This window comes from Brienomyrus brachyistius, chromosome 6 (genome assembly GCF_023856365.1).
Source record: "Brienomyrus brachyistius isolate T26 chromosome 6, BBRACH_0.4, whole genome shotgun sequence".
Classification (NCBI taxonomy): domain Eukaryota; kingdom Metazoa; phylum Chordata; class Actinopteri; order Osteoglossiformes; family Mormyridae; genus Brienomyrus; species Brienomyrus brachyistius.
This window is the reverse complement of record NC_064538.1, coordinates 21,047,281-21,067,434: the sequence shown is the minus strand read 5'-3', so window position 1 is coordinate 21,067,434 and position 20,154 is coordinate 21,047,281. Positions and strand designations below refer to the sequence as shown.

The 20,154-nt window shown below is 44.5% G+C and overlaps 1 protein-coding gene across 10 annotated transcripts; it reads left to right on the top strand.

Annotated features, from left to right (window-relative positions):
• Positions 1-3,489: 3,489 nt before the first annotated feature.
• Positions 3,490-18,235, top strand: znf217 (zinc finger protein 217). Of its 10 annotated transcripts, none has more exons than XM_049016236.1 (7): positions 3,607-3,777; positions 7,820-7,964; positions 8,153-9,478; positions 10,792-10,917; positions 11,681-12,973; positions 15,595-15,725; positions 15,863-18,235. In XM_049016236.1, exons 3-6 carry the CDS (start codon positions 8,182-8,184, stop codon positions 15,702-15,704), a joined length of 2,826 nt encoding a protein of 941 aa, XP_048872193.1. In that variant the 5' UTR covers positions 3,607-3,777; positions 7,820-7,964; positions 8,153-8,181; the 3' UTR covers positions 15,705-15,725; positions 15,863-18,235. The 10 variants fall into 10 exon arrangements, with proteins under 10 accessions (XP_048872197.1, XP_048872193.1, XP_048872191.1 ...); XM_049016241.1 differs by lacking the exon at positions 3,607-3,777 and adding exons at positions 4,445-4,922; positions 5,599-7,676 and having other exon boundaries at positions 7,820-9,478; XM_049016240.1 differs by lacking the exon at positions 3,607-3,777 and adding an exon at positions 3,490-3,600 and having other exon boundaries at positions 7,820-9,478.
• Positions 18,236-20,154: the final 1,919 nt, after the last annotated feature.

The following is a 20,154-nucleotide window of genomic DNA, read 5'->3' as shown; positions in this document are numbered from 1 at the left end:
ATGCAGAATACTCTGTGTTAAGCTCGTTTGTGTATAATGTACAACCCAATGACCCCTACTTTTATCTGTAGAGAAAATGGCTATTCTGTTATTTTGTAAATTTGTTTTAGACTTTACTTTTCTTTTACCCAAATCAAGGAAATGTTTCAGTACATAATTCTACGTAATGTGTTTGTATATTAGTAAATGAGAAATTATCTACACAGTTACGTAACAAATAATTAAAATAAATCGATCAATTCGTTAATGCTGTTGCTTCTCACCTGCGGGATTTGGGCTTGAGTCTCGATAGCTCCCGTGTCTGGAATGTTCTCCCCGGGTCATCGGGGGTATAATTATATTTATGGGGACAAGCCTTCATATCGACCAGAGTGCAGCACCTCCAGTGGGTATGGGCTTGCTGTCTGTCTATGTCAGCTAGCAGAGAAAAGATGGGAGGCGATGGTCCAGTTGGCTGCTGGAGGTGCCTGGCGAGTGTAGAGCGACGGGTGTTCGTGGTTCCTCATGTGGGCATCTGGGAAACTCAGCTGAGAGCTCTGGCCATTGCTTGTGGCAATAGGTGCTTTGGTGGTGTTATGCAAGCCAAGCTCTACCCATGCTAGAGTGTTCCATGTGGAGGGCACAGGGTACGCGATTTCACTCGATATAATTGCTTAGTTGTTAAAATGTAATCTATTTGTGCTAATCTGGTAGTTGATTGCCAGGTCTTAAAATCATTCATTGTGCATTTTATAAAACTGTGCATATATACCACAAAAATGTAATGATTTGTTGATATGTACCTAATCACGATATTCTTCTAAATGACTGGATGATGCAAGGTACACTCCCCCCCCCCCCTCCCCCCCCCCCCCCCCCCCAAATTCTCACTGAGATTCTCATCAATAGTCCAGTGATATTTATCTGAATTCTGGGGAAGCGTGTCATTGAACATAAGAACAGGTTGCTGCTGTCAGGAAAAGTGCTGCTTAAGCTAAAAGGGGGTGACTTCTAACCAAAGTCTCCTGTCAGGAACAAACATTTTTTTTTCTCTTTCATCAGATGGCTTTTTCTTGGCTGGAGAGATCGGAAAACAAGCCTCTCTTTCCACACAAAATGGTGGCCATCAAAAATTGTAGGGTCAGGAGGTGGAAGCAAGGTGCCCAAGACTTGTGTAAGAAAAATAGCTATTAGTGAAACTAATGAACAACATAGACAACTTGAAACAAGTCTTTTTCTGGCAGTCAGCTGGATATTGGTGTGGGGGATGGGACTTCTGTGCTTTGACATGCATGGAATACCACTTAGGCAGAGCAACCAGGGTGATTAACTGTAAACACTGGGCAGTTACTGACAGTTCGCAGTTGTGATCAAATCTGATTAAGAGCACAGAACTTCTGTGTCCAAGATAAACTGCATCCAGATCAATCACAGTAAAGCTCAGCTGGTTAAAAATAAGCCATCGCTTCTGAAAGAGTTTTGCTAGTTTGTATAATGACGATGTGATTAATCCTATAACAAACATATGTCCCGGCTTCATCTGTTGAATATTGTATCAAGTTGTAAAATTTCATTTTCTCTTTACGTCTCGTTTTGATAAAAGGCTTTGTTTACCTAAATAAATAAAAAAAAACCATGAAAGTAATATAGATCTGAAAATAAAACATAAACATATAAATAAATGTTTAGTTAAGATTTTGACTAATGACGGAGGCTGGGCAGCATGTCCTTCACTAACCACGGTATAAAATGTATTTTATATATTTCATATATAATAGGAATGCCAGCATAGTTTTACAAAAAAAAAAAACACTCGTCGTATAAAAATAGCGACATACTAATTCGGTATTGGTACATAAGCCAAACGGCTTATGTACCAATACCGAATTAGTATGTCGCTATTTTTATTTAAAATGGAATGGGGTCTTCGGAGATTTAGTTGTAAATATAGCAGAATGTGATTACACAGAAATGACAAATTCATAATTTGTTTCCATACCTGTATGTACGAATCCGAATAGCCTTGATATAAAGTATTCTCGTTTTGTGACTCAAAAACACCTTCATTTTGTTTTGAACTGAATGGTCACCGTCCCCACTTTCTAGAAGTACAGGCGAGTTCCCAGAAAGCAGAGGAACCAGCAGGCAGAAAGAGCCAAACAGACATTCACTTCACAACAGCAGCGTATTACAGAACGGCGTCCGTCGGACTCATGACTGCAATTCTTCTCATTTTATAACAAGCCTGCTTGCTGTATAACATCGTGATTGTGAAACCAGGTATAAGTCAGTCCCATAAAGACAGATATGACTAATTACAGTACAAATCGTGGGTAATCTCTTTTTATTAGTTAGTGGAGTAATTCACTTGAAGATAATAAAGTTGAAGTGAATTATTATTGCTTACTTTGATAATTATATATGATTGATTTCTCAGAAGGCAACTCTTACTATTTTTAAAGGCTGCCAAAGAGGAAATGTTAATCTCTTGGTAGAAACCCAGATACTTCCTGAAGCACACGAGTCAAAACTAAATGGAAACAAGCATTACTCAGTCCTACTCGTTTGTAAAGTTACATGCACTTACTAACAGAAAGTAAGGTGACACTTTGCTGTGCTATTGTTCATTTGACCATAAAAGCGCCATAAAGACAAGTCGTTTAAGGCAAAGTTCCTCTTCCACTTTTTATTCTTACTAATACTGCCAGAGATGTAAAGACGTAAAGTCAGTTTGTTAAACCCTTTGGAATGAACCTCCAAAACAAATATAAATGTCAACAAAGCACATACGTCTTAGAAAGGAGCTACTCAGGCACATGCATTTGGTAGCTTTTAAGGAGCTGGACGTGGATGATGTTGGGAAGCCCCACATGTAACTGCAAGAACCACAGTTCCCGGCCCCTCCCCCATTCCCCAATGGGGTGCTGAGGGAGCAGTGCCGTGTACATGTAAACGGCATCAGCTGCCCCATTCTCAAGATAGTTTCCTGCTGTTTTAAAACTAGCAATATAGATTATTAAAGAGGGACAAGACAATGAGGTTTAACACTATAAGCTATAATTGTAAACAGGTAGCATTTACTAAGCCTTTGTTGGAATAACAGCACAAGATTATTTAAGTTTTCTTTAATAGTGAAACTTTGGTACCAAGTTGTGTGTTAATCGAGTCATTTTTGAGGTTTTCTCTATAACGGTGCCCTTTCTTCACTTGCAATTCGTGGGCAGTTCACTCTATATATAATATCCTATATGTATTCTGCTATATATACACACAATATCTTGTGTATTATATATAGATTAGATAACGTCAATCAGTATGCCATATATCTATGAATAACTGCAAAACAAATTTATTGCACTTCGTCAGTTTATGTATAGTGAAGAAATGCCTCCCAAACTTTATACAAACACGTCTATTGTGCGCCAGGTGTATGCTCTATTACTCCACCTCATTCTACTCCAAAAGAAGCGTAGAAATGAAACAGACGAAAGAATAATGGAATAATTAAGCACCGGTGAACAAGTTGCGGACACGTGATCACCCCTGCAGCGCTGGATGTGCACGCGCCGCGACGGTCGTTGGCTGGGGAGTGCGCGCCTAGGAGTGCAACAGCTGCATAGTGTGAGATTTACAAACACAGAGTCGCTAACGCTAGCTAGCTACAAGTTGGCTGAAGTACATATCGGGAGAGAAGAAGGGAAAAAAAGTTAGTTGTTTTACTTTAAGAGAAGTGAGAGAGCTATTAGTGTTCGTTTAGGGCGTGCTCTATGTGGTCTGTTAAAATGCTGGTGGGTATCGGTAAGTGCTTTTCTTTATGTGGTTTGTGAGCCATTCTTCTATCGGTAGCTAGCTTAGCTAACAGGCGAGCGGTGCATCCTCGCGAGGCGCAGCACCTTGTTTGTAACTTTCTGCCGCGCGCTTCTTCATTCACTCTTGCGAGCGGAACGTGCGGCGCCGGCGAGCCTCGGTTCACGTGCAAACCGAATACTGCGCATCATTTTAACTAATAAATCAATTAGACATATGACAGGAGGGCAATACCGACGAATCGTGCCATTATACATTATCCAGCAAACTACTGTAATATGCTGATAACAAAGCAGCCTTGTGTTGTACATTAGTTCATATGACTTGGCTTATTCCCCATATAGCCATCACTACCTATTAGCTTAAGTGGGTCGTAAGTATTATATCGAGTAGTTGAGACGGAAGCTGACATACGGAAATAGTTGGCTAGCTGGTTAACTGATAGATGAACTTACTCCTGCTGTACTGGGAGCATCTGAAGAACCACTATAGCCATTATCTTCTGAGTTTCAACTAGTTAGAGGCGGGTGCCCGGAGTCTTCATTTGATTTCGGAACATAATGGGTAATTAGTTTTTCTTTGTATAATATAGAATAATTTCTCAGTATATGCTTCCTTTACCAAAACTGTATATGAACTTTAAAAATGAAAACTTAAAGGCTTAATTGATAGCGTTCAGTAAAAGCTCGACGAATGTTTTTTTTTTTCTTTCACAGATATAATAATTATATGCACTTCTATGCCCAAAGCATACAAGTTTATATAGGTATTCATATATTACACATGAAAAGTATGAGTGTGATTCTTGTCAATATGACTCATTATGTACTGACTTGTACAGCGCTCCTGCAGAAATTAAAGTAAAAGCTTAAACACGTGTCAGGAAATGAGCGATATTTCACTAGCTGGCAGAAAGCAGTGGGATCGCCGCTTTCAGCCTGGCTGTCCTTCAAGGACCCGCGGCTCCCTGGCGGTCATGTCTCGAGGCGAAGGAGAAGCGTGTTTCTTTCACATCGGCTCGAAAGTCTCCATGTCATAACGCTCCATTTCCTACTACATATTCGAATGAAGCCTAATGATCGGCGCGCTGAAGGGGGTTACGTTACAAGCTCATTTTAGGAGTAGAACAACGGCAGGTAAACGCTCGCCGACTAATGAATGAGTGCTTTCTGGTATCTTTAAAAGTCTACGAAAAGCCACCAGAGCACGAATAACACAATAGTAACAGCGTAAGCATCCACGCAATCAGCCCATATGGGTGTGTTGAGGATCCCTTAGATTTGGGCTCCCTGGCTGCGTCAAGAATAACAGGTTTTATGTGTCATGCACTTTCTACATATACTATAATAACACAAAATACTCTTTTCGATTGAATAATTTCCCTAGGCGGGACGAAGGGCGAGTCCGTTTGCTTTTAAAGTTCATATCAAGCTGCTGCGAATTGTTTGGAAAAAAACTACATTGGGCTTTAAGACGTTTAACTATCTAGCCGAGAAGTAAAATAAGTTTGCGGTTAAACGGTAGGGGTGTCATCTATTCGCGAATGGCGAACTTCGCTCCCTGGTTTGTTTTCCTGGATTATTCACATTGTATGACTTTCTTTTCTTCCTTTCTTTGTTGAATTAGCACCTGGTGGAGTATTTGATCTTTTTTTTCGGCGTGTGGGATTTTTAAGTCATTTGGCCGCATAGTATGCTGTGCATAACGTCTCTCTCTCTCTCTCTCTCTCCCCCCCTCTCTCTCTCTCTCTCTCTCTCTCTCTCCCCCCCCCCCTTCTTCTTCTTCTTTCTATCCTCGGATCATGCTCGAAAGCTTCAGATGATTTTTGCCAGAATGTAACAAGCCGTTGTTCTTTTGTATGGGTCCCAGGCGGTTCATGGAGAGCCCTGCAACAAAAGAATTAGGGGAAGCAACAGCTGGCCCCTAGACCTGCTTGCAGCAGAAACCAGCGTCTTGGGATTACACCAGTTTTCAGTTGCTTCTGTATTAGTCAGGGTGTATTTTTCTGCTTCCTATGATAGTACTGATTACGTATGAAATGTTTCGCAATATTTAAAAAGTAGGAATGTACTTTTTGAAGTGAAATGTTTAGATGGAAAATAATAATTTATATATATATAATCTTCAGGTAGATGATTGCTGTGTTCTTACTGAAGTGTGTGTGAGCTGAATTCTGGCCTCCATGTGTTAATGTGGTAAACTTTAGCGGAAGGTGGGATGGATACTGGAGCTTCTCATATAGGGCTGGCGGGCTGCCAGGTTGAGGGCAAAAGCAAAGAAAAACTTGTTTTACTTGATCCTTGGGCAGACACCTAACGGGCAGGCAGTAAACATGCTTGTCATTCATCTGTGGGGAGGATTGGAAAAATAGGTTTTGAAATGACTGTTACTGGCATTGTCTGAGTGTTTGATATGCCCACAGCATGGTGTGTGGATTATTTGATCCTGTATGAAGTGTTAAAAGCCTGGTGTTTTTCAAAGTGAAACATGACTTTTATAAAAATGGAATATTTCAGTCACAAGCAATATGTGTGGTTTAATTCTTGGTGGTTGTTTTTTTCGTGGCAGAAGTATCCCGCAGCTTATTTCCGTTTTGAGGATGTTGCAGCCCTTGACAAGCCCGATGAGAAATGCCATTTTGGAGGGTGTATTGTCAGCACTTGTGTTAAACTGCTGGATAAGGCTCGGGATAAAAATGGAAGCTGCACTCTCTGCTTGTAGACTTTCTCTCTTTCACTTTCTTTTTTTTATGTGGTGCTGCGTGTAGCTGCTGGTGTCGTTCTGCTTTGTGAAGATGGCGCTGAGGAAGTTTTGTAAAAATAGGAATGTTGCCCCTTTTTTTGTCTCTGTCACTTTAAAACCATAGAGAATAGCTCCTTTGAGCATAACTTTACCTCTGGGGGGGGAATTTTTTCCAGTAGAATTGAAACCTTAGTCAGGATATTTGTGTCTTTCTGTGATATGATTTTTTTTTTTTTAAAGCGGTGTGATATCTGACTTGAAAACGTCTCGCTGCACGTTTTGGTTCATCCCGTTCGGATGTCTGGGTGCAGGATTGAAGTAGCCTCTCTCTTGTGGTCTTCAGTCAGAAGCAGATGTTTGTGGCCTTGTCGAACTGCAAATGCGGTTTGCAGGATATTTGTCTCTAGATTTAGCAGTAGTTTGGTGAAAGTTATGTAAAGACGCATTGCCTTGATAGAAATGTGGTGAGAAGGTATCCTAGCTTTTATATCTCATTTGCCGCCTCCTCTTCCAGAAGTTGTAGGATTAAGTCTCTTAGATCAAACACAATACAGTCGAGATGGCAGAAAAGCAGAAATGAAGCCCATTGTCTTGACAGCTGACTTTTGAAATGAGGCAAATGTAAATAAGATCCAGTAAGGTTTGTTTTTGCCATTAGCAGAAATTGCTACTTTATGGTACTGGTTTAATGATGATATTTCATATTTTATGTTAGCAAGTTGTTAGTTTAGTGTTTTTGTGTTTGTAGTTTATGCCGTATTTATAGCTATTGATTTCCTGTAGTTTTGTAATGTTCCCAGTAGTTTGTTCATATTTCTATGCCAGGTCTCTGTAGGTCATAAATGTGGCTGTTTTACAGACGGGTTTCTGGTGTCGGAACTTGTTTGGTTTCAGTGTTGGTATCTTTTCTTGGGTTTAAGGAAACTTCTCATCCGAGCGGGTGACCCACGTCGTTCCCCTTGTGGTGTCGTTTCACTCTGCAGTATGCAAGTTAGTCACCCCACCTGACCACCAGGGGAAGTGTGAAGTCGCATGTTAGATCAGTCATGCTAAACTTGAGGTTCATGCTGCATGGATTCCTTATACCTGCAAAAGAATGTGCAGGATCAAGTCTTTGCATTAAGGAAATGCATGTGCTTGTTAAACCTGTTAAGTATTATTTCCTGTTCCATCTAAAGTGTGTCTAGATGATAGTGGTAGTGTCCAGTTTCTTCTCTCCAGATGTATCGAGATGAATGCGTTGCAGGGCCTAAACTAATGCCCTTCCCTCCTCCTCTTTTTTTCTTTACAGGTACCACATGTGACGAGCTACTGCTGACTGTGTCAAGATAAGAATCTGTCAGCCCAGACTCTGGTATAACTAATAGTCAAGCCTCGACTTTCTCGCCAGGGATTCGCGGCAGAACTCATGGCCGTTTGTGAAGTTTTTGGCGGCGGTATGTAAACGGGGCTCCGGTGATGCGTAGCGGGAAGCCAAAAGGATTTTTGAAAATTACTTTTCTGGCCTGTTTTCCCCTCTTGTTGTCCACAAGGTCAAAATCAATTGCTTAAAATTTTCTCTATTTTTGAGTTTTTTTTTTTTTTTTTTTTTTTTTTTTCCTGGGGCTTCCGAATTGAATTTCAGGCAATTATTGCTTCTGTTCTCTGTGAGCCATGCCCACTCACCCGCTGATATCGTATATGGAGAGTCCCGACGGACTAGGACAGGACCTTCTGAACGATGCCAACGCCAACATGCCCGGCACGGGCTCCAGCATGACGCCACACGGCACCGTTGCCGAGAAGCCTGCCGACGGCAGCCCGACGGCCGACTGCATGTTCTGCGACCAGACATTCCAGCATCAGGACGAGCTGAGTCCGCACGTGCTCACCCAGCACCCCACCACGTTGTTCGGGCCGGCCGTGCTGCGCGTGGAGGCGGAGTTCTTGAGCCCCAGCGAGCGAGTGCGACCCCCGGCGGCGGAGGCGGACGACGACCTCAGCTGCATGGTGTGCGGCCAAGCCGTACAGGACGCCAGTGAGCTAGAGACCCACATGCGGAAGCACAGGGACTCCTTCACCTATAGCTGTGGCCTATGTGGCAGACGTTTCCGGGAACCCTGGTTCCTCAAGAACCACATGAGGACTCATGGTGGCAAGGCCGGCGCCAGGAACAAGGCACAGCAGGACCTGGAGAGCCCGGCCACCATCAACCATGTGGTGGTGGACCAGGCAGCCATGCCAGCCGTCAGCTCCCCGTACCGCATGTGCATGGTCTGCGGCTTTTTCTTCCCCAATAAGGACGTCCTGGCAGAGCACAGCAAGGTGCACAACCGGGACTCGGACCCCAATGAAGACGAGGGGGCATGCACGGAGCCGTGCGTTTCACAGGAGGCCTCGCTCTCCCAGCAGTCCTTCCTGAAGCTCTTTGGGCTCCGTCCGCCGCTGGCGTCAGACACGAGCGCCCGTCCGGAGAGGCCTGCTAGGTGGATCGCCGAGCTGGACCCCTTTAACACTTATCAGGCCTGGCAACTGGCCACGAAGGGCAAGATCGCCGTGGGGCCAGGATTGGCCAAGGAGCTTGGTCCCGATGCCGGCTCCGACGTCGAGGATTCTGGCTCGGACAAGGAGGAGCTGGGAGAAATCTGGTCCGGGGGCCGTAGCAGCAAGTCCAAGGACAGCTTCAGGCGCGAGCTGAGGTCGAAGCGCTTCGGCGGGGAGACGCCGTCGCCGGAGCCGGACCCCAAGTTGTTGGCCAAAGAGAAGCCGACCCGGTGCAAGGACTGTGGCAAGACGTTTCGAACCTACCACCAGCTGGTCTTGCACTCCAGGGTGCACAAGAAAGACAGGGGCGGTGCTGAGAGCCCCACCACATCTGTGGATGGGAAGCAGGGCGGCCAGCTGGACCGCGTGGAGGAGGCCTCAGAGGACGGGTCAGAGGAGGGTGGGCCGGCTGATGCCTGTCAGTCAGGTAAGGGCCTTGGCCTCTCCAAACCCTGCGGTGTCAGTCTCACCCAGAGGGAGAAGGGCCACACCTCAGCACCCTGCGGTCCCTGGGCCGAAGTTCCCTTTCTGTGTCTCTGTAGTAGCTTTGCAAAGAGAACCGACTGCGCTGTGCTTTGGGAAGGCTGCCGTGCTTTTCCGGATTAATTCAGTTTTAAATGACTAAATCGGCCCTTTAACTGAAAAGCCTTTAAAATTAATGTAGCTCCAGGGGATAAATGATTCACAGTGTTAGTAGGTTTGTATTTAGTTGTCCTGTATTTCATACATCTTTTATGTATGTGAGTGAGTGTTATACCCTTCCTATGCTACATTCGGGTTAAATACAGTGGATGCTTTTCCCTAATTTTCTCCCATTAACAGGCTTCTGCCCTAAGCCAAGTAGCCGGGGCTGTGCTCAGCGAAACCAGGGTTTCTATTAAGTGAAAGATCAGAGTCCAGGCACCAGCAGCTGCATTAAGTTCGGGGGGGGGGGGGTCCTGCGATAGGGAATGGAAGTTTTCATTGGCTCAGAGTCGAATGACCGCATGGTTCACTTCCAGAATAAACCATTTTGAACATTCTCTGGATGGTTTCTCTGCCGTGTAAATGTAAAGGAAGCTGCTCTTCATTCCACCTGGTGTTAATCGTGCGAATCAATAACGGTTATTGATTGTCATAGTGGGTAAAAACAAAATGTTGAGAGAATTAAAAAGAGCATGATTCAGTGGAATATGAAATGAGGAACTTGGGGGAGAATAATAGAATAGTGTAAAAACGAAGTGTGTTTTAAGGTAATTTTTGCAGCTAAGCAGAAGGAAGTGTGTAAGGTTGGAAAAGATGTTCTTCCCCAGACGTCGGTAGTTTTTTTTTTTTTTTTTCCCTTCTCTAGTGCATTAAGCTGCCGTTAAGGCCGAGCTGCTCATATTGTAAAGAGTAGCAAACAAGCTAATTTTGGCTGCCTCTTGCAGATACGCTGTGAAAATGTCACATGATAAACCACGACCTGTTAAAAAAGGAAAAAAAAAATGTTCTAAAAGGCAGTCTCACTGCCTCTCTTTCTTAAAATAGATGAAGCCATCATTAGCATTTGGATAATGTTGCTTTATTCTCTCCCCTACTAATTTTATCTTTCTTAAAAAAAGAATGATTGTGATGAAAGTGTCTCATGATTCCTTGCATCCAGTTTTCTGTGTTTGAACTCCCTCTACTGGTTAAATCATGGAATAACCGCTGAAGGAAGCTAACACTAGCGGCAACTTTGTTGTAAAAATATAACCTTTGTCTCTCTGTGTGCCACAGATAAAAGTGAAGATGGCTTTGACCCGTCAAAGCTGAAGATTCTCGCACCCTCAAAGGAATGCAGTTACTGTGGAAAGTCTTTCCGTTCCAATTATTACCTCAATATTCACCTCAGGACGCATACAGGTTAAGCTCACTATTACTTGAGGATGGGTGGTTTTTCAGAACACCTGTTCTTCTTGGCACACTTTGGCTTTGACTTGGCTGTTCCAACAGTTATTGTGTGTTTTAAATGCTAAGTTGTATGTAATGCAGCAAAAAAATGGCAGATGAAAGACTGTTTCAGCTTCGAATGTATTGAAGTGATTTAAAAAAAAAAAAAAATTACTGCGGGTTTTCCTGTTTACTACTGCACCCTCTCTCGTTGGCATTTGGGGTGCCTGACTGCATGCACGAGTTATTCAGACAGGTAGAATGTGTAATTCGTGACTCTTCTAAAATATCCTCATTTAACTTTGCTCTTGTAGAGCAGAACATCTAGAGCATCTACTAGATGCTGAACTGCTGTTTCAAGTTGTTACTTACCTGTTCTTGCAGGATGTTAGCCATCCATCCGTAATTGCCTTATTTGCCGTGGTAGTCTTTACTTGGCAGTTCTTGAATTTTTGAAGCTTAAAATTGAGATTCTTAAAATGTTTTGCCCATTAAAAATCTGAAACGGTAGCCGATTGGCTGCTGAAGTTACTCTTTTTGGTCCAAGGCTAGACTGGGATTAAAAATTGGCTGTGTGAGCAGGCAGGCCCACCATACAGACAAGCCAGTGAATTTTGCTGAGCAGGGGAGGGTTCGGGGGAGGTGTAAAGGTTGCTGGAATGCCAGACGGCCAGACCAAGCCTGGTCCAGCCGGTCCTGCTTGCCTGACGCCGCTTTTACCGTCTGTTTCCTGCAGGTGAGAAACCTTATAAATGTGAACATTGTGACTACGCCGCGGCTCAGAAGACCTCCCTCCGGTATCACCTAGACCGACGCCACAAGGACATGCCCGAAACGGGGCCGTGTGTCAAATCGGCGTCGGCGTCTCCCCCTCCGGAGGACTCCCAGGAGAAGGTGTGTTCCGCGGTGGCTGGAAGCACTGAGGCTGCACTGACGGGCAATGGTGCCCCCTGCCTGGGAGGGGTGAGTGAAGTGGAGGAGAAGGGGCCCAGCGACCTGGAGAAGGCGAGTACGGGGGCCTCTCAGAGCGCCGTCTGCGGCGCCTCCCCCAAGGAGGAGGAGGCATCTGGCAACGACCAGGAATGCGGAGAGTTGCCCTTAAACCTGTCCGTCAAGATGTCGCTTTCCGTCGCCATGGTGACGTTGCCGAGGAGCTCGTTGGTCACCAGCGCCTGTCCCCTTTGCACCTTTAAGACCCTCTACCCAGAAGTCTTGCTGATGCACAAGGCGCTCGCTCATAAGGAGAATGGGGATGCGGCCAGGAAGAAGCGGCCCCGCCTGTCATTGGCGGCCTTCAAGCTGAGGCGCCACACAGGCTGCCCCCCTGCCCTGGAGGGCAAGGATGTCGCCCCGCTGCAGCCCCCCTACAGCAGGCACCCCCGCCGGACTAAATCCCCACCCCCTCAGTCCGGCAAGCCCACCGAGAAGCCGCCGGCCCCCCCCAGCCAGCATTCGCTGCCCTCCCAGGCCGTCAGGCACTCGCTGTTGGCGGAGCCCTGCCGTCCCGCCCGGCCAGAGATTACCAGGTTACCAGAGCGGCACCCGGAACCGAATGGCAACTATCGACGGGACAGCGTGGCTGTGGGCGCCAGGCCGAGCCACCCGGATCACAACGGGCCCGGTCAGAAGGCCCGGCAGGCCCGGAATGGTGCCGCCTGGCCCGCGGACGCCATGCGCTCGTGCCTGTCCGCCCGCTTCGGCAGCCTCTCGCAGATGGACTACGGGGAGCCACACGGCAAGAGGCGGAAGTTCTCCGGCACCACGGCGCGGGATCCGGAAGCAGGCGAGGCCCGGCAGGGTGACGTCCACGGCCGACTGCTGCCCCCGGGGAAGAATAGTAACATCAGAGCCCCGGCGCCCAGAAGCCCCGCCTCTAAAATGCCTCAGCCCTCGGCCCCTGGGGCAGCAGGAGAGACGGACTGGAACGTGATCAACATCCTGAGGTCATACAGCCCCAGCGACCTGGCTTCCCTCTACCATCCTGTCGTGGCTGGGTCCAGCCACGGGGGCGTCCTGTCCTCCGCAGCAGGTGAGCGTGTCCCGCTTATTGAAGCTGTTGCTGGGCTCTCCTCTGCTTGGTGTCTCCTTGGTGCCCAGGCTTCTCTCACCTCGAAACCTGCAAGCAAGCTGCTGCTGGGCTCTGCTGTCGCTAAGAAATAGGTTCTCATTTAGACCAGATGGGTGTCGTATCTCTTCCTCATTATAATAGGGGGTCTTGATTTTGAGCAGAGTCTTCAATGTTCTAAGCCCACTCAGTGCATAAAGTTACTCAATTTTATTCTAAATTAATTTATAAAATATTTAGATCCATGAACCTAGTAAACTGTCCAAAAATAGCATGTTACAAATTCTGCTGTAATAAGAATAGTCATTTGACACAAAAGTCCGTACTTTAAACTTTTATATATGCAGTATATAAATGTAGTTTGTGTGTGGGGAAGGGGGGGGATAAGTAAATGGGGGTGGAAAGCCAAGGACAAGTTTAAGCTCAGTTAAAAATGCCTGCAAAGCTTTCAGATAAGCGCTAGAAAAAAATGTCACATTGGCAACAAATGTAGCGCTTCATTTTGGGCAGTTCCTGGTTCCATCAGACTCGTCTCTAAACAGATTGTTGTACCTGACTCTCAGAGTATTTACCGAAATGGCTTTTTGAATTGGATTCAGAAGGAAACGCCACTTTACGAGGCAGTTTTTGTGATGGCTCAGTATTTAAACAAGCCTGAAGTATTCTGGTCCAGCTTAATAGCGGGAGATTAGCATGTTGTGCAGATAGCTAGCTTTAGCTCGCTTTGCTGTTGCCAAGGTTTTGTTGCATTAGTGTAACTAAATTGATAGGCTGTGTAGTGTCTATATGTCAAGTAATAAATGGTAATTTATTACAGCAATACATTGTAACGGGTTGCTGTATTTGCTTAAGCTTTTATCAGCTTAGGTATTATCTGAAAGCTGACTGGTTTAAAATACGATAGCCGGTTGGGTATCTGTTCGCTGTAGTGCTCTGCAGTGTTTGGGATTCACTAATGTCTGCCAATAATGTTACAGCATCATGTTTCTTGAGTGTTTTATCAAGCATTTCCCACAGTATCTCAGTTATATGTGCAGATTGCTAACTGTGTGGTTAAAGTGGAGCTGCTCAGTCGTGCTTTTCTGGCCCCTGCAGACTTGTGATTTTTAAAGAAATGAAAATGAGGTTAGTAATGAGGTTATTTCCTAAACTGCTCTTCTTTTGTGACGCCGCGTAGCCAGAGCAATTCCATGCTGGTGAATATCTGTGTTGGTATCCTTAATAGAAGAGGCTCAAAACTATCCATCGGAAAGGTGTGTGTGTGTGTGTGTGTGTGTGTGTGTGTGTGTGTGTGTGTGTGTGTGTGTGTGTGTGTGTGTGTGTGTGTGTGTGTGTGTGTGTGTGTGTGTGTGTGTGTGTGTGTGTGTGTGTGTGTGTGTGTGAGAATTCTGCCTTTCCGATAGCACAGCAGACGGGTGTGATCGGCTTGTTCCCCGGTCAGATTCGCCAGGCCCTTCAGGATCTTACTGGAGAACATTTATAAGTGGTGCGGCACAGCAAAGCCTGCAGCTCGGCACCCCCACTTATCCCCCGACTCTGCGGCTTTGGGGCTTTTCATTTCCTCCCCAGGAAAATCAGTGTAGTGACCTTTGCTCTGAGCGCAAATTATTCTACATCATAGAGCCATGAGTACAGATCAGCAGCTCCGCTCGCTGAAGGCTAAGGGGCTCGTCCCTGGCCCAGAAACTGGCACCCGGCCCAGGATGACCCACTATTACTGTAACCGCCCCCCCCCCCCCAGCATGCTCTCCAGACCCATTTTTTTGGATGTGGTTTTTTTTTTTTCCTCCTCTCCCGCATTGGCTGACTGCAGACCCAGTTCATTCGCGTTTCCTTTCATGATTTCCTGCCTGTGCGTTTCCGTTGCGCCTTGCGTCACTGCAGTGCGGCCACGTGGCTTACACTTGGCTGTTTTGAGAATGGCGCGTCACGTGATTCGGCAGGAATCAAACTGACACTTAGCATGTGCTTCATATTTTCCCTGGAAGCTTTGTGCAATGTGTCATTTAGGGAGCGATTTACAATATGCAAGCACGGTTAATTGTGTTTTTAAATTTTTAAGTCTATAAAAAATACATCTTGTGGTAGTAAGGCATTCTTATGCTGCGTCCACTGAGGCAGCGGTGGGAGGCTTGCAACGCTACAGCTGTTGACGCATGCCGCCTGCGTTGGTGCTAATGAGCCAATGTGTTCGGGGTCAGCAGCCAGTCCAAGGTAATCCACCCGGCGCCCTTGTACAGGGCTGTTCGCCGCAGCGCCTCGTGTACTTTCTGTGGCTTTCGCCAGTTGGTGGTGGGGCGTGTTTGGGGAGGAGGGGGCTCACATTCGAGACCCTCTACTTGTCAGCCCTGCTCTCCACCACCAACCTGAGCTCTCATGTCCAATCCCGTACCCTCTTGGAGTTCTTTGACCCGCGGCGCTGAGAAAGCTTGCTTGTCTGTGTCGCTTGGTGTTTCTGGGTCCCCTCATTTCTGGGGAAATGCCCCAATCTCTCTCCCTAAATATTCCACCGCTCTGCTTTTTAAAGCACCTCTCTGATGCACTCGGCGACGCATTTAATCGAGCAGTTTCCCCTCTCTTCCTAGGAAATAGGCCATTGCTCTATCAACATTACCCGAATAACGTGCTACAAAGGAGACACAATTTCAGCCCTATGAGTAATGCACGCTGTGGACCTACTGATAAGCATGCTTAGAACATCATTTGTCAGATGATGGTAAATTCCTTGATTGACCTCTCTGTACTTACTGTAAATTGCTTTCAATTGTTATGCCCTGGGGGAACTGATGTTAAAATGAATGTTTTCTCTCTTCCCCCCCCCCCCCCCCCCCCCCCCCATCCAACTCATTCAAGGTCCAAAGACCGCTAAAGATCCCATGCAGCCAACGTCATCCATGCGTCACGACGCGAGGACTTTGCCGGAAAGGAAGACGTAACCCAATGACATAAGCTGTGACCCGCGTGTGTCTGCAAACACTACTCTGAACGGTGTTGGCATTGCTAATGAGATGTATTACATTGTGCATATCTGCATATTGCATTTTCAAGACTTTAGCATGAGCACATCAGATGTGAATTATAAGATGTATGTGCTTAGAGAACTTTGGGGAAAATAAAATTTGAGTGATTAGGGAGTAGATTTCATTTGAATTATTTTTTTTTTGGTTGCTGCTTGAGTTTTTGACTTTAGTCCCAGACTACAAGCCACTGTCCATCCCAGCACACATGTCATATCATCTAAGGAGTTCATACATGGGCGTTAAGCAACATTGTGTTTGACATCACGATATAATAAACTTAAACGGAGGATGGTTGTGGGGTCTCGGCCCTCAACCATTAGTCCGACCCTAGCTAGGGGACATCCTTGTTGAACAAATGACCTATAGGAGAATGCCGAAACTTGGTTGCTGCTTTGTTGCGCAGTTTGATTCATCACACTGTCTCTCGGTGTATTTGGGTTGTACAGAACCACTGAAACACTCAAATCCACGCATCAGGATGCATATTGTTTTTTTTTTTTTTTAATTGACTGTGATTGAATGTTTAGCAAACTTATAGATTGCAGGAATTAATTGTTTTGATGTGGCTTCACCCATTTTCGGTGTGGCCCGTTAAACTAGCCTGGGTGCCTTTGCACGACACCTGGGGGGGGGGGGGAACCTCGGGGCAACACTGTGCCTTTTTAAACGCTTCCTGGGGTGTCGTTTTTGTTTCCATGACCTCCTTTTGTCCTTGAAGTAGTATTTAATTAACTGCCGTCTGCCACCACAATTAGATCCTCACCATCTGAACGGTCAGCTTCGGCCGTCAGTAATAAACTCGTCAGGGACTGCGGCGCTGCCGGTGATGCAGAAACCTTTCTCAGGTGGAGTCTGGCTTTAGCTGAGAGAGTATCAGGTCTGCCATTGAGCATCATCAAAAACTGTGCTTTTAGGGAATGTTGGTTACACACTTTATATACAAATAAATATAAATAATGAGATGTTTTGATATTTGAATGTTTTTGTTTTCTTGGCAGCATTTATGCGTTTGGGTTTATTTATTTTGCTTTCGTTTTGTATTTCTTGAATGTAAAAACATTTCTGGACATGTTCGTCCCTTTGGCATTTATCAATTGGTGATCGAGAAAGACTTTCATTGCAGGGAATACTGCAGAGATCACCGATTAGGTTCTGCGTGTCTAATTAGGTCATTTCCTGTGTCGTTCGTCGTCGGAGAGTATTAACCCTTTAAAATGTAAAGTTAGTTTCATATGTTTTTCTGTGTGAGGGTTTTATAAGAACTATTGAGTTCTGTCTCCCCCATTTTTTTGCTGGAACTAAACTTGAAACCACTTATAGCCATAAATTCCTGGCTGAAAAAAAAATGTGTATTTTTATTTGTTTAAATCACTGTATTCAGATAGGGGGTTCATTTATAATTTTCTTTTTTTGCTGTAATTATTAGCTTGGATTAAGAATAATTTCAAGTGAACTGTGGTGGGTGATGTCCACCTCGTACATGTGTGTTTATATTTGGTCCAGATTGTATCACAGGGTAACTTGCATAATTCATTTCTAAAATGTAGAAAATGGAAATGAAAAACCGCAGCATTGCTAGATGACCTCTTTTTTTCCCAAAATATAAAAATGTTCCTGTGAATAATCGTTCCTGATCTGAGCCATATCTAATACATTCTCCAGCCCAATTCGTTACATTTTATTTTGTGTGCATTTTCTGAATGTTTTGTCATCCATGTGTCTGTAGCGCAATTCTTGTTTCAAGATCCCTGGACATTTTAACACTGAGAAATGGCGGCAGCTGCTATCTCCAACACTGCCCCCAAACACACGTCTCGGATAGCGAGATTTATCCCAGACACAAAATAGAAGTAAGCATAACTAAGACGATACAAGGGCTGGTTTTGTCCTGTCTAAGTCACACTCTGACACTTAGTTGGAAATGTTTTATTGTTCCTTCCACATGCCTTTTATGCATATTGTAGGAAGCGTCCTGTTTCTGCAGAATGAAGTACACTCCTACACGTTTTGAGCAATTTCTGAACATGGCAGTGGTAGAAATATTCATTTTGTTACAGCTGGAATATCTGGATATGTGAGCATTGCAATATATTTATTACAAGTCATACTGTATGCCTGGAACTATGCTTGGAAGTGTACTCTGACTTCTGTGCTTGAGTTGAAATGTAATTGCGTTCACTTGTAAATATAGATTTGGAGTTTTGCAGTTTGGCATTTTGTCTTTTTTTACCTTTAGAGTTTCTTTCATTGCATCTTTAAGTCGTTTTAAAGGAAGCTAATCTACATTTACAGCGCACCATTGGACGAGAGCTACCCGCCATCTGAGGTCCCGTTTTTTAGATTTTTATTTTTTAGTTTAATGAAGTTGGATGTAACAGTTTTGGGTAGTATGTACACAGAGTATTTATATAATTTGTTTAATAATTCGTTCTGCTATGTGTTAATGTTATTCTGAAGTGAATTCAAATCATTAAAAATAATGCAGACCTGCATTATTTTTAGGCGTCTTTTCTTTTTGGACACAAGTTGAAAAGTAAACGTTTGGCCGACTGCTGTTTATAAATGTAATGAGTCCAAACGTTTTAGCAGCTCTTCGGTGCTCAGAGTCCGTTTAAGTAATTGCTCTATGTAGGAGACTTGCAGTCCTACGACGTGAAACTTCAGTTCAGATTGATAAACGGTCGCTAGAGGGCAGTGTTTACAACCTGGAAACCCGAGGAGAACCACGGAAAGGACGGGCAGGATGAGGTATGCGTACAATGACGCAGCCTGGGTTTTAAGTGACGTTTGGATCTTGTTTTGGTTATCTATGGTAGAATAAGTTCGGTTAATGTACTATTATCAGATATTGTTTATATAGTCAGAAAGGCCCGTGATGTGCTTTTGGTGGGCCTGTACAGATTAGTTAGAGCTTTAATATGTGCTTATCCTAATCTAACTAGTTTATGGTGTTTTAAAATTTGCAGAGAAGCCACACACTCTCACTAACCCTAATAATGCGAGATGAGCACATCACCGCGGTTTGCTCTCTCAAAGGAAAAATTACAAGGGACAGTCTCCAGCACATTAAAGACCTTCAACTTAATTTTTTTTTTTAAAGTATACCACATCTGTTTTCTGTCACTTCCTGGAGGCTATTGCTGTGTAATCTATTGCATTAGCTCACATTAGTGCATATTGCCCAAGGGTCTGAGAAATCACAAATCACTAAATGAACATTCACTTGGCAACGCGCTCCGATTCCCAGGCTCCGCAAACTTACAGCACTTACAGGGAAAGATAAAAACTTCTTTTTTTAAGTACCACATGCAAATTGATGATGATGATATTAATGACGATGTAACCCCTCCCCTCCCCAGATTCATTAAGTTAGCTCTGGGGTTTCTTTTGTGGCAAAATTTCAACTTAAGTTACTAAAAATATTTTTTCTTCAGAACAGCATTTTTCCTGCTTTGTTTTAGCTGAATGAACTAGCTACTAATTGTGAGCCTGGGGAACGCGGAGCAGTTTTGAAGCCCCGAGTCCCTGACTGCCTCCTGTTTGTAAGCTTTGTGCAGGCAGCGGATGGTTAGATGATACGACCAGTCCAGGTTAATGACAGAAGTATTCAAGCATTATGGAAACACGAATGCTCGGCTTTAAGTTAGCAATAGGTCAGAACAAGCGTCATTGTGCCAGTTGCACTAATGACGGTAAGTATTACTGATCCCTGAGTTTCAGAAGAGTATGCACGTTGAATAGCAAATATATTGCAATAAAGGTCTTTTTACGAGTGCAGAGAGAATCGTTAGAAATCGACGTATTATGGTATTTTCTGTTAATACGCATTTCTGTCAAAAACATGTTAAGTGGCAGACAGATTTTCAAGCTAAACATGTAGATGCCAGGTTTATGCTCGTAATGCGAGTTCACTGCCACAAGAAGGAGATACAGACCCAGTTGAGTAATTCATGTTTCCTGTAACAGAGGTCAGTTAAGCTTTACACCAAATATTTTAAAGACGGATAAGGACGCATAATAACACTTATAGTCTGTCTATGACAAAATACGCAGTTTTTTTTTAGCATACTAAACATCTCTCTATATTTTTCTGCAGTCAATCCCCTCCACCGTGAACTATTGAAA

What these genes read in the sequence shown, in the direction of transcription:
- znf217 (XM_049016240.1), top strand. Translation starts at nt 8,182, where the DNA reads ATGCCCACTCACCCGCTGATATCGTATATGGAGAGTCCCGACGGACTA. An exon ending in GGCTGATGCCTGTCAGTCAG is followed by an intron (nt 9,479 to 10,791) that starts GTAAGGGCCTTG and finishes TGTGTGCCACAG; the next exon opens with ATAAAAGTGAAGATGGCTTT. An exon ending in TCACCTCAGGACGCATACAG is followed by an intron (nt 10,918 to 11,680) that starts GTTAAGCTCACT and finishes TGTTTCCTGCAG; the next exon opens with GTGAGAAACCTTATAAATGT.